The 12,857-nt window shown below is 36.3% G+C and overlaps 3 protein-coding genes across 3 annotated transcripts; 2 read left to right on the top strand and 1 right to left on the bottom strand.

The window, feature by feature from the left end:
* The first annotated feature begins 253 nt into the window (after nucleotides 1-253).
* LOC111706965 (uncharacterized) lies at nucleotides 254-694 on the top strand. Its single transcript, XM_023479921.1, has one exon. It carries the CDS (start codon nucleotides 254-256, stop codon nucleotides 692-694), a length of 441 nt encoding a protein of 146 aa, XP_023335689.1.
* A 33-nt stretch (nucleotides 695-727) lies between these two features.
* On the top strand, nucleotides 728-4,993 carry LOC111706962 (sepiapterin reductase-like). Its single transcript, XM_023479919.1, has 4 exons — nucleotides 728-1,092; nucleotides 1,160-1,344; nucleotides 4,085-4,206; nucleotides 4,697-4,993. The coding sequence occupies exons 1-4, from the start codon at nucleotides 748-750 to the stop codon at nucleotides 4,861-4,863; spliced, it is 819 nt and encodes a 272-aa protein (XP_023335687.1). The 5' UTR covers nucleotides 728-747; the 3' UTR covers nucleotides 4,864-4,993.
* Nucleotides 4,980-12,766, bottom strand: LOC111706959 (ubiquitin carboxyl-terminal hydrolase 5). The gene is made up of 6 exons (XM_023479916.1): nucleotides 12,643-12,766; nucleotides 11,399-11,509; nucleotides 9,829-11,343; nucleotides 9,369-9,645; nucleotides 7,057-7,285; nucleotides 4,980-5,206 (listed from the first exon to the last, which is right to left on the bottom strand). Exons 1-6 carry the CDS (start codon nucleotides 12,736-12,738, stop codon nucleotides 5,026-5,028), a joined length of 2,409 nt encoding a protein of 802 aa, XP_023335684.1. The 5' UTR covers nucleotides 12,739-12,766; the 3' UTR covers nucleotides 4,980-5,025.
* Nucleotides 12,767-12,857: the final 91 nt, after the last annotated feature.

The raw sequence follows: 12,857 nt of genomic DNA, 5'->3' as shown, positions 1-12,857 counted from the left end.
ACCGGTTTTATTGATTTTAATCCGGACCGGGTCGACCAATTGTACCGGTCCGACCTAGTGTCAGTACCGACCCGGCTGACTGAATCTACCGGCACGGTCTTCCGCCTAGTTTCCCTTAGATTGACTGAGACCAGTTAAAGCTACGCCCAGTTCATCAAGATCTTTAAAGTTTCCTAGGCAGAATTACAGGCCATAGTTGCTTCCTGACGTTCCAATCAGGAGATTATGATTGTTAGAGGAATATACAAGTTCAATGGATCCTTGGAATAACTCTAGTTCAACTGAACTCAGCCAAACCAATACATTAATCAACCATTTTACTGACTCATTTATTGACAGCAATATCCTGAATGAAAATGATCAAGGATTTGCCAAGCTCCCAGATTCTGATGAATATCTAAAGATTTTAGAAAATAAATTGAAAAACTTGGAGAAGAGGAAAGGTCAGAAAGGATTTGAAGAGAAGAAGGAAGATATTCTAGGAAACCTACTCAGATCTGAGAGTAAACAATTACTAGGAATACTCAGCGAATCCGACATCAATCTCGACCAGGCGGTTGATACAAACCAAGTTCTCCGTCAACTAGTTCCTCAGCAACCTCTCACTGTCGGAGAAACAATTCCTCTGGTTGACTCCGACGTGCTAGATAAAACCTTCTCCGAGAGTATAGAAGAAGATGAGTTGTTAAATTAGTCCCGAACATTTTATAAGTTAACCTTCGTGTGATATTACTATAGTATATAAACATGTCTACCGTTAAGGACATTATCGGAGTCAGATCTTTTGTCATGATAACAGGTGCTAGCCGTGGGTTTGGTCGAGCTGTAGCTCTGGAGCTTGGAAAGGTAGTCGGAGCAGGTTCTACTCTTCTCCTGGTCTCCAGGAATAGGGCAGACCTGGAGACAACCAAGGAGATAGTCCGAGACGCCCGTCCAGGATTGGCGGTTGAACTGGAGTCGATTGATCTGGCGACCGCCGACAAGACCACGTTCACCAATGTGGTTCGAGCCAACTATGGGAGCGCGGATCACGAAGTCGCTATCGTTATCCACAACGCTGGAACTCTGGGTCAAGATGGTAGAAAGATAACGGTAATAAATCAAATTACATCAATTCAATAAATGATATTTAGAAATAATATATCATCTGTATTTGTAGGATCTAACAGATATATCTGAGATGTCTGTATATTACCAGCTGAATCTCTTCCATGTAATCTGTCTAAACTCTGTGTTTAAATCCTGCTTCACACGCTCCAAGATGGTTTACATCAATATCTCGAGTATACTCGCCCTCCAGCCCCTCACCACCTGGGGGAACTACTGCGGGGGCAAGGCAGCAAGGTAAATTTGCTTTTCTTACAATTGTCAAATTTTGAACCTGATGAGATATATGCAATAAAAGACCCAAGAAACTATGAAAAAGCTAACGTGTTGTAACGCGTTCTTGGATTAATTTTCTAGTTTTATTTTTAGTATAAAGTTATTGCAAATTGTAATATGTAATAACAGCAAACTTTAACATAATAGTTTTGAAATCTTAGAAGCTAAATTATATTTTTATAAAAACGATCCGAAACAGTTGACAAGACTATCTGTACAACCACCCTTCCCCCCCCCTTGCTCCTCCTTAAAAGATAGTTTTGGTTTACCCATGAGATAATGAGAAAATGGTTCTTTTAAATACCATCTTGGAACCCAACCTTTGTCTGGAAATTTTACTTTCCGTAAAAAGTCAACCCACTCAACTTACGCTAAACTCTTCTAAGTTTCCTCAATCAAAACTTGATCGGTCAAGGTTCACGAGTTATGATCAGAAAAAGAGATTACTACCTTATAAATAGGATTGGCATAATTTTATTTACTTCAAAGAAAGAGCTCTATTCAAAATCTTGTAAATTGTGGTGTATTTTGAAAGTCTAAAATTTACTAGATAGAATATGCTTGAATTCTGTCGCAGAAATTTTATCTACGCAATATTAAGTTTGTGTAAGATTTTTTCTAATTGGTTGTTTTTAAGCTATTTCTTTTAACTAAATGTTAAAGCTATACTTTTGATTAACCGTGTTTTCACGTTAAAATTCCCCTTTTTCAATCTGAAGGAGGGGAGGGGGAGAGTTAGTTACGCCTCTTGATATTATAATTTCATATACAAATAATAATCACTCTCATTCTTTAATTTGTTAACAATAGTTCATTGACCCTAGTTTTAACAACCTTATTACTTTAATTCAAATACCAAAATAAGTAGTTTGTTTTTGCCCAGCAAACTTTTTGGGGGTTTGCTTGAATGTTAAAAAAATCAACATTTTTTGGGAGTTAAAGAAAATCATTGAAATGGTCTAAAGTACTTGTTTTAAATTTTATATCGGATAAATTCCTGTAATTTTGTGACTCCTAAACTTGACTGTATAAAATCTAAAACTGTATATCAGACTGTGCCACGTATATCACAGACCGGAATATATTTAGTGAAAGAATTCAGCCATCTGTTTATTTTTACTTCTCGTGCACTTCTATCTTGAACGGGCTTAACTCCTTTAATTCCTAATATTGGAAAGTTGTATTGTAGGTTCTAATAAAGCCTTTACCGATACTTTTTGTTGGCTGTAAACTTTTTTACAAACTAAACTTTGTTTGGTAAAAATAATTATCATTACAGAATTGTTTATAAATATATATATATAAATATATCTGGAGCAGTATCCTCTGTATCCTAGACTAACCTGGAGCAGTATCCTCTGTATCCTAGACTAACCTGGAGCAGTATCCTCTGTATTCTAGACTAACCTGGAGCAGTATCCTTATCCTAAATCAATTTTTAATCTATCAGGATTATTACATAGGTATTTGGTAGATAAGAGACTGGTCTGTTTAAGAACATAATTACGCTTAATAGCTTCTGCATATAAATTTGGCTTGTCTATCTGTTTGTTTGTTTGTCTGTTTGTTTGTATCCAATAAACTCAAAACGGCTGAACCGATCGGGCCCAAATTTTTTGTGGGACATCTAGGGACCCCAGGGAAGGTTTATGAATCATCAAAATTTTAAATATTTGTCTCGATCAAAATTCGATCTTCATTAAATTTTGAAAATTTTGAAAATCCACGAAATTTTTGTGAAAATCCGCGAATTATTTTTGTTTTGTTTTACGATGTACACAAAGAGAACATGTTCACAATTAATTTAGAAGATGGGCGCGCAGCGCCCTATAAGGCTAGTTGCCTAAAAAAGTTAATACGAGCAATTATTTTCTAAGGGATTGTTCTTGGAAAATGAATTGGAGTGTTGACTAATAATAATTGATCGATTCATGCCGATTTTTTTCCCTTTCCAATGTTTTTGACAAGTGGCTGAATCTTCTTGGAAGGAAATAAAAACGCAGTTTCTCATCTGCATAACCAGGTTTATATCATTCTCATTTGAAACCACTCGGATATAAATGAAAATAATATAAAATCCTCTTTAAATTTTATTACAGCGTACCATTTACGCCATCTAGATTTTAGCCAACATTCCCTTTATAATCAGAAAAAAACACCTAGATTAATGGCTGAACGAATCTCAAGGTAGAAATCTCTGTTTGTATGAATGTCCTAGCACTACTCATGAACCCTGAAACGATTTGCCTCAAATTTTGAATAGGGAATAGGAACTCCGTAGAAGCACGGGAATGGTTTAAGCCTGGTTTAAAATGAAAATTTGAGGTATTGACTAAACTCAATGCTAAGCTGGATTTTCAAGCTAGTACAGTATATCATGAACTCTGCACTCTGCATGTGTTAAAATATAGTTATCAGTGACCTTGTCCTGAGATTTATAAATTATATACAGAGAGTTCTAACAAACATTTTAAAAGATAACCCCAAATCACACGTTTCATCTTCAAAATCAAAGTTTATGAAACTTGTTATTGAAAATACAATGTTTACAAGTTTCCGGCCGAATATTTATTTATTATCCTCTCAGTGACCTTTTTATTTTACCAAGAATTGATCAAACTTGTCAGAACTATTTCTAGTGTTGTCATTAAACTTGAATTATATTTATATTTGTGTTGAATGATGGATATTCTGTTGTCAGGGATGCAGTATTCCGGGTGCTGGCAGTTGAGGAACCTGACTCCCAGGTTCTCAACTATGCTCCAGGTCCCCTGGATACACCAATGATAGAGGAACTACTAGCGGATGAGAAGACGGATCCAGGTTGGGCATTCGAGTCTTTAAAAATATTAAAAATAAGATAAACATATCTTTGCTTCTGGCATTTGCCAAATTTTTTAAAAATAAGTTTGTTAACATTCAAACACAAGAGTGACTCACTAATCACAGAATTTATGCTATATGAGAAATTTAGATACAGTTGATATTATTATTAAGCCTAACTAAATTAGTTTTAATCTAAAAAGAATAAATTTTCTAGAAAATAAAACTTGCTCATTTTTCTCCTTGACAATTCACTAACGTTCTAAATGTCTAGTAGATTATTAGAACGCAGAAAATAGTGATATATTAAGTAATTTATTTCATTCCTTAGGGTGGGTTGTGTATAGTCCTTCTAATAAATATCTATTATATTTATGGACACTTGTTCGACGTTTAAATATTTACTGCATGAATCACCACAATATTAATTTGGCCTATTGTGACCTAATTTTGCTGGTAAAATTATAAAACAATATTTTTTTATACTTAGTTGTGAGAACGATGTTTGAAGATCTGAAGAGGAACGGATCATTGCTTCGACCTGCCGACTCCGCTGCAGTTCTCATAGCTCTGCTTAGAAAACAAAATTTCAAATCCGGCGATCATGTTGATTATTACGACAACATCGCTAAAGATGCCGGAGGAAGCACCCAGTAAACGTAATCATTCCACAAATTTGCTTTAGCTTCTCCTGTAACCATAATAGTGAATGAGATCAGCGTACTGCATTTAGTTATTTACCTTTAAAAATAATGTCTGGCTCTTAAAATAAATTTAACATGTTAAATAATTTATTTAATCACAATTATAACACGGGATTTATTTGACTCGTTTATAAAAGTACAGATATCCAAATTCTTTGGGTGGTTTCTCGCTGATAGCGACCTTGTTGTCGTTAAAGATGATCCAGCGTCCCATCTTCTCGTCTTTCACGTGGCACACATAGTGCCCGGAGTGAGGGGAGGTGCCCATATGAGAGATAAAACCCAGCAAAGAATACCTAACAAAATAAAAGATTGAGTAAACTATTTTAAGAGGATAAAACCACTCATCCTGTAGTTGTTTACGGGTTAACATCCTGTAATTTGTTAAGAGTTTAGACTAAATCGAGTTATTTAAATTTTAAATGTGCGTCAACGTCCAAAAATTAATTTCAGCATGGTGGAGTGACTATTGATATTTTTTAACAAAAAGAAACAGAAATACTTCCATACTTTTACAGTTTTCTGGTTACCACTGTATAATTTAAATTTAATGTTATTGGCGTGCACCCAAAAAATTGGAAGATTTGAACCAAAAATGAAGGCAGGGCCCCCCCCCCCCTACATCAAATGTGCCAACTCCACCATCCCCTTTCTTACTCGCACTTAGACTTTATTTCTATAATAATTTATAAGATTATCTATACTTAAGCAATTTTAAAGTATCATAAAAATCTTGAAATAGCATTTAAAACCTTAAAATGCGCTTACTTACTTTAGAGCGCTTACTTTAGATGTAAATACTAAATTTCATCAGCACATAAAAAATAAAAACCGCAACAGCTTAAATATCAATTTTGATATTTTTAACTGCATGAAAAGTGTCAAATTACAGGCATTATGCTAATGTGCGTTCAGACAAAAATACACTCTGATGGATAAAAATGCATTTACGATCTAAAGTTGGTTAATGAGTGATTTTAAGATGGATTTAGTACAATGAGTCAGTAATTGAATAATCATTAGACTTTGTGATATTTCAAGATGCAATACTCAGTCAAATTTGTCAAAAAAAAAACACACAAAATATTAATCTTAAGTAGAATTGAAATGGGTTGAGTTGTGCTTTTTGCGTGGCGCGGCTGGATTTTTAAAAATCGCACTTTAAAGGCCATAAATATACCATTTAAAAAAGTAGTTTTGTCCGAAAGAGTCAAATGTGGTGGTACGGAAGGGGAAATAGTGGTGGCTCATGGCCGCCTGCCTTCCCTAGCTCCTTAAATCATGTATTAAAAAAACAATATTATGAGCTGTTTTGTGTCACAACATAAATGGAATATAAAAATCATACCCAAGGAATTCTAATTTTCATTTTCCCAGTATGGCGGTTGCAAAAATCGAAGAGTAAGATTTGTATGGTTGTCTGTATGACAATGGCTATTTTCTTGTACTGACGAACTAACGTTATAAATACGTGATTTCATGAAACATTTTACAACAGAAATATCTTAACTTGGGAGAGAAAGAGAGAAGATCTTGAATTTATCAAGTTATTTTCCGATTTTTCAAAATTAATATATTAGTTTTTGAAACTAGTCCTCATACAGACGAGGGCATATACAATGCCAATCCTAGTCCCCCCCCTACCCCGCTTGAATCCTGACTACAGTTGAACGACCCTGGCCCGAAGTTTGTACTTAATAGTCGTGAAAACACATGTATAAAGTGTTATTTTGTGTACTCGGAGTAAATCCTGTCAGATTAGAATCAATGAGAAGGTTAGAGCTCGCTCAAGGTTACCCAAACATCAGGGTTATGTAAGGATTGTTTTACACAAATATTTTCAACAAATTGCGCAATTATCAGATAACAAACAGAGATCCAAGCGCTCTCAAAACAAAAATTTGGCTGAAAATAACTCTTAAAAAATCTAAATGTTGATGTAGGATAAACAAATGTGTATTCTTGGAAATAAACTTGATTTTCAAGAATTCAGAATTAGGATCAACGGATTTGAAAACACAACTCCCTCCCCCTGTATCTCGACTAGCAGCACACATGTTTTTATCGTGTTTTAATTTATTATCAAACTNTCCCCGTGAATAATATAAAGTCCATCTCTCCACTTGTCCTTGAAATAATAACCAACCTTGGCGCTCCGTCTGTGAGTCCTTGATTCCTCTCATCTCCACGTGGAGAAGGTTCTACCGCGGTGGGTTCAGTGTCTCCGTCAGGATGACTGAAAATCCACTCGATTGCGCGCTCCACGTTATTGTCCGTTTTCTTGAGCGCAGTCCTGGCCATGTCGGTGGAAAACCCCATGGAGCTCACCATCATTATATTCTCGTCAGATACGATCACATCCTTGCTCTTTACCCCTGAACATTCATCATGTAAAGGGGCTGTATGCAATATTGATAGATTCCAATATTCCCAACAAGTTCTACGATTGCTTTGGAAATTTTATTTAAATTGTTCAATATTGAACGGCTAACTTAACGATGTTTAGTGTGAAACCAAATAACAACTAAAAAAGTGTTCTATATTTTTACTCTAACCAACCAAAAACATCCAATTTTATAGTTTGAGACAGACCAAACGTCCAATTTTTTATTTTAAGACCAACCAAACATTTGATTTTTTAGTCTAAAACCGACCAGACATAGACTGAACCCAACCAATCATCATATTTTTCAGTCTGAAACCAACAAACAAACATTTTCAACCTGAAACCGACCAATATCCTTTTTTCTGTCTGAACCCAATCAAACTTAATATTTTAGTCTAAAACCGACCAAACAACGTGTTTTAGTCTTTAACAGACCAATATCCCTTTTTCAGTCTAAACCCGACCAAACAATCTGTTCTAGTCTAATAGCGACCAAACATAGTGTTCTAGTCTAATAGCGACAAAACATAGTGTTTTAGTCTCAAACTGACCAAACATAGTGTTTTAGTCTCAAACTGACCAAACATAGTGTTTTAGTCTCAAACTGACCAAACAGTGTTTTAGTCAAATAATGACCAAACATAGTATTACAGTGATTACCAGAAAACTGTGGAAAAGAAAGATGACATTAAAGCAAGACTCAAGTGCTTTGATGTTGTAACAAAGCAACTATTAAGTTATTAAATCACTTATTTAGTGAAATGGATCTGTTTATAATGTTGTGCCACATGTTCATTGCACTTAGTTTTCAATTGAGCAAAAGTCGACTTTCTATTCCAGAGTTTTCTGGTTATCACTGTATGTACTTAACATTTTCATTAAAAGAACCACATTTACTTTTGGGAAATAATAAAATCAATCATTACTTGTAATTATGTGACTATTGATATTTTTTAACAAAAAGAAACAGAAATACTTCCATACTTTTACAGTTTTCTGGTTACCACTGTATCATTTAAATTTAATGTCATTTTTCCCAAACTTCCATCTCATGGTGCGGCCTGGGTTCATGCATCGAAGTTGCTGCATCAGTGAACTGCATTCTTGTTAATCCTTTCTCTCTGTCTTCATTGGCGGAGCCGGGAGAAACCAGGGTTTGGAGTAAATCAGAACTAATTGTTTTCAAACAGTTCTCCAACCTTTAATGCAACATCTTCACAACTTTCTACAGGGTGCTTTCTGTCCAGAAATATAAAGTTACGCCAACTTTTTCCTGCAGTAGACCTGCAATGCAGAGTTCTTGCCAATTTTTAATCTATCAGGATTATTACATAGGTATTTGGTAGATAAGAGACTGGTCTGTTTAAGAACATAATTACGCTTAATAGCTTCTTCCGATCAAAAATTCTCTTATTCAGTTTCATACCCATTATAAATTCTATTTTCAGTCCGAGTCCGACTAATAATTAGTAATTATCCTATCTTCAGTCTGAAACCGACTAAACTTCCAGTGTCAACTGTGATACTAGAAAAAATATGATTCTTTTGGTCTAAAGATAATCCTATCTTTTAGTCTAAACCCTATCTATCAAACTGTCTTTCAGCCTGAAACCTATCGATCATACTATCTTTCAGTCTGAAACCGCCCAACCATCCCAAGATTATAATGCAAGTTAATTGCAGTTGCGTATACTCTGCGTACATATTGAAACCAGTTCTCTTTGGGCGGCATTTGTAAACAAGAATAGATGCATCAGTGTTCGTTTAGTACCCGAGGAGTTAAAACCATTAATTTGAGAATTATGATAAATCACATAATTGACCAGAATATTTCATTGATTTTTTATGTAAAAAATGGATCCCAAGTCAGGCTTCGACATCCGTCTTGTGTTTACATTACCGCCCAGAGACAGTACGCTGCAGTAAAAAAGATGCACAAACCTCTAAAATAACTTTCCTTGCATTATAACCTTGAACCATCCTATCATTCAGTCTGAAACAAGTAACATCATCACTTCAGCCTTGAGCGGAAAAAAATCCTATCATAGTTCTGGAACAGAATAAGATCTTACCTCCTCCGGTCTGGAACGGAGTATTAAAGTCTGGATCTGCCATATGCTCCATAACCCAGGCCATTGCAGCGTCCACCCCGGCATTCTTGGTATGATGAACTGCTCTCTTACATCCTTCACGGGAGAACCCCATTTCCATAAGCTGGTTGACAACCTCCTCGTTCACAAACACCTCCTCAGCTACCGGTTCGTTCACCTGCTCCGGCATTAGAACTTCTCCAGGTTGAACTCCAGCTCCGGTTAGTAGGTTTAGGTCCAAATCTTCAGGCATATCAACCTAGACAGTTAAATGTTGATTTCTTTTCATCCCACATTTTAAAATGGTTGTCTAAGTTACCATCGTAAATGAATATATTTTTAACACTGATTAAATGAAGGGTTGCTGTCTGTCCTTTCACGTTAAACAGATAATTGTTTTTATTACCGGTGGATTCTTTTGAGGAGAGGGGATGGACTTTACCTCAACGTTAAGTTTAACAGGCTGCCAGCTCTTGTCCACCTGATACTTGGAGAGAGAGATGAGAAGATAATCAGGGAAGGTTTTCAACCTTGCAGTCTGCTTTCCTTGAGCCTTGCAACCCAGAGCTGGAGAGTAAACATCGTCAATAATACTCTCTCCGAGGAAAGATTCAAGGACGGAGCTGAAATTAATCTTATGTCGAACCTCCTCCTCCTGTGGGACCTTCTCTCCCTTGGCCTCAGCCTCAGTCTTCCTCGCCTGAAAAGCCTCGACCTCCGCGAGGTTTGTTGAAGCTTCAAGAGGGATATTGAAAGGCAGGAAGAATTCGTGTCTGGTTTTGTACTGAACCTGACCCGCGCACTCCGTCCTATCTTCAACACAGAACTTGAAGATATTACTCGGAGATGGAACTTGATGGGAGTGATGAGATCTCTCCAATTGCGTCATCAGATGGAGATAGAACTCTTGAGCATCCTGCTGCCTGGTGCTACTGAACTCAGCGTGTCCCCGTCCAATCAGGTTCTTGAACATCAAAGGTTTGATCCCAGGTTGGGAACCTTCATCGCGTAGAACACTTTCACTCACTTCCTCCGTTCCTTTGGAATAATCTCCGGAGAGAAGACCGTGGCAGAGTTTCGACATTTGAAGTTTAAGATCAGAATCTGGGTTCTGGAGATCACATCTATCCAAGAAGGTTGGGTTCTTGTAACATTCTCCAAACTCCGGGATATTAAAGATAACTTGTAGTAGAGAGTTAAGATAGCAAGTATTTCCAAGGTTGTGGAAACCCGTTTTTCCGGGTCCCCAGACAGGCTGGAGTTTGGTCCCAGACTCGGTCAGGACGGCCCATTCTCCAATCTTCTCATTCATCTCGATCTGAAGCTCAACCATAGACTTATCTGTCTTCTCACAAGATCCGATCTGAATACCGAAGTGAGAAAGATGTTTCTCCAGGAATGGATCCAGAACCATGTCATCTTCGTCGTAACTATACACGTCACCCTTCCCGTCCCTGGTGATTGTGCCAAGCTTGACCGCCAGTGGTCCTCCGCCATCTTTGTTTTTAAAATGTTCAACCGCGTGATTATTTCCACCGCTGCCGTCGAAATTTTTACGTCCACAGAGAACCGAACCATCGGTCAGATTCAGCCACAGATTTGAGTTTAGATCACATTTCCCACATTTCCATCCACTTGAAGGAATTACAGGAGGATTGGGGTTCTGGACTAACGTCTCCGCATGTTTAGACACAACCAGAGCTTCTCCGTCCCAAGTTCCAGTAGCAGCATCAACCTGAGCCTGTTTAGTGGCGGATATAGCGGTGAGTATCCCGGCAGTAGACAGGTTTGCTTGCATAGGGAGATCAGGGTTGTTTAGCTCTACACTGGCCATACTCGGCCAAACAACTATTCTTGTAGTTTCATCCCAGGAATCTTTGTTTTCAGTACTGAACCCTCCCTCCATATTTATAGCGAGGCGAGATACCTTCTCAGGGACTTCTTTATCTTCTACTTCCTAAAGTTTAGTTTAATTAAAAGTGATATTTTGGGTTTTAGATAACTAATTTTACCTTTTTTGTTCGCTTAATGTGAAGAAAAACTCTGTTGTCTGTTCTCTTGGAGTATTTCTCGAGATACCTTTCTCCTATTCCAAGAAATCTGTTGAGATCTGTCTTACACTCCTGAACAATATTATTAGTTAAGAACAGGTTTTGAAAATAAATATAGATTAATAGTTTGAACTACTTTACTAATTAAATGAATGAATAATTATAAGATCTGAAAGGGAACCCGACATGGAACCCCCAGACCGCCCTCAGGGTGCAGTGCATTAACATGCAACTAATTACTGCCATGAAAGGGATTATTAAGAGTTTGTCAGTAGAACGCTGAAAGATATATCTATTTACAATGCCGGTTCTGTGGTCATTTGATTTGATCCGTCGTGGAAAATACTTCCGAGAGCCAAATAGTCAAAGCATCATTTAAAGCGAATCAAAAATCTCATTTCGAATTAATTTTTGACGTTAACTTTAACCAGACAGTAAAAAAGTATTTCTTTAAAGGAACTGTAAGCGTAATTTCAAATGACCTTTCTTTTTCAAGAGGGGCATTCTCGATTCACAACAGTACCCTTTGACTAATCAAGGGTAACAAACTGTGTCTTATTTATCTACAGAAACGCTTATAATTGTTGATAACTTTGTTATCAAGATGTTATATATTCAAAGAATATTTATATCTACTAGTTTAAAGCAATATATACTGTTTAGAAGTGGCAGAATATAAATATTCACATACCGCGATAGATATGAAATATTCTAGATTTTCCAATAACAAATGTGACGTCATCCGATTTTAGTTCACACAGTGCGCTAGCGAACACTCCAATATTGCGGCTTTTTACTCAGCATATACTACATATTTACGGAGATCTCTGTCCTCAAGTATCAGTTAAAGATTTAAAGGGTACCGTTGTGAATCTTGGATGTCCCATGCACTTTAAATGGAATGTTAATTAAAAGTACAGATCTTTTAATTCTTTTATCCATGTCAATTTTGATTTAAAAAGATGGCGTAAAAATATTCATAAGAAAAAAACATCCGGGACTGTGTAAAATTTCAAAATTGACTTAAAAATCGGAAAATTTAAGTAAATAAATATTTGTGTATTGTTATTATTCCTACATATATATATATATATGGATTTTACGCAATTCTGTACCATTTTTGTTTCTCAATAAAAGTTTGAAGTGAAAAAAAAGTTTAAGTATGAATGGATGTAAGTTCAAATTCTACAGATCATTGCTCTTACCGGGTTGTCGAAACTGTACAAACATTCGTCCTTAAAAACTTTATCCGTTGGTCCTGGGACCTTGATACGGGAGATATCTTCCTTAATTACATCCATCCTTTAATTCTGAAAATATTAAAACTCAAACTTTGGAAATATGAAAAATATAAAATCTTTGACATATAAATAGATTTAAGTTGTATCACAGTTTGCAAAATAAAACAATACATTAATTA

The sequence above is a fragment of the Eurytemora carolleeae genome, unplaced genomic scaffold, assembly GCF_000591075.1.
Source record: "Eurytemora carolleeae unplaced genomic scaffold, Eaff_2.0 scaffold704, whole genome shotgun sequence".
NCBI lineage: Eukaryota > Metazoa > Arthropoda > Copepoda > Calanoida > Temoridae > Eurytemora > Eurytemora carolleeae.
Note: the sequence above shows the minus strand (reverse complement) of the source record. Positions and strands in the feature narration are given on the sequence as shown.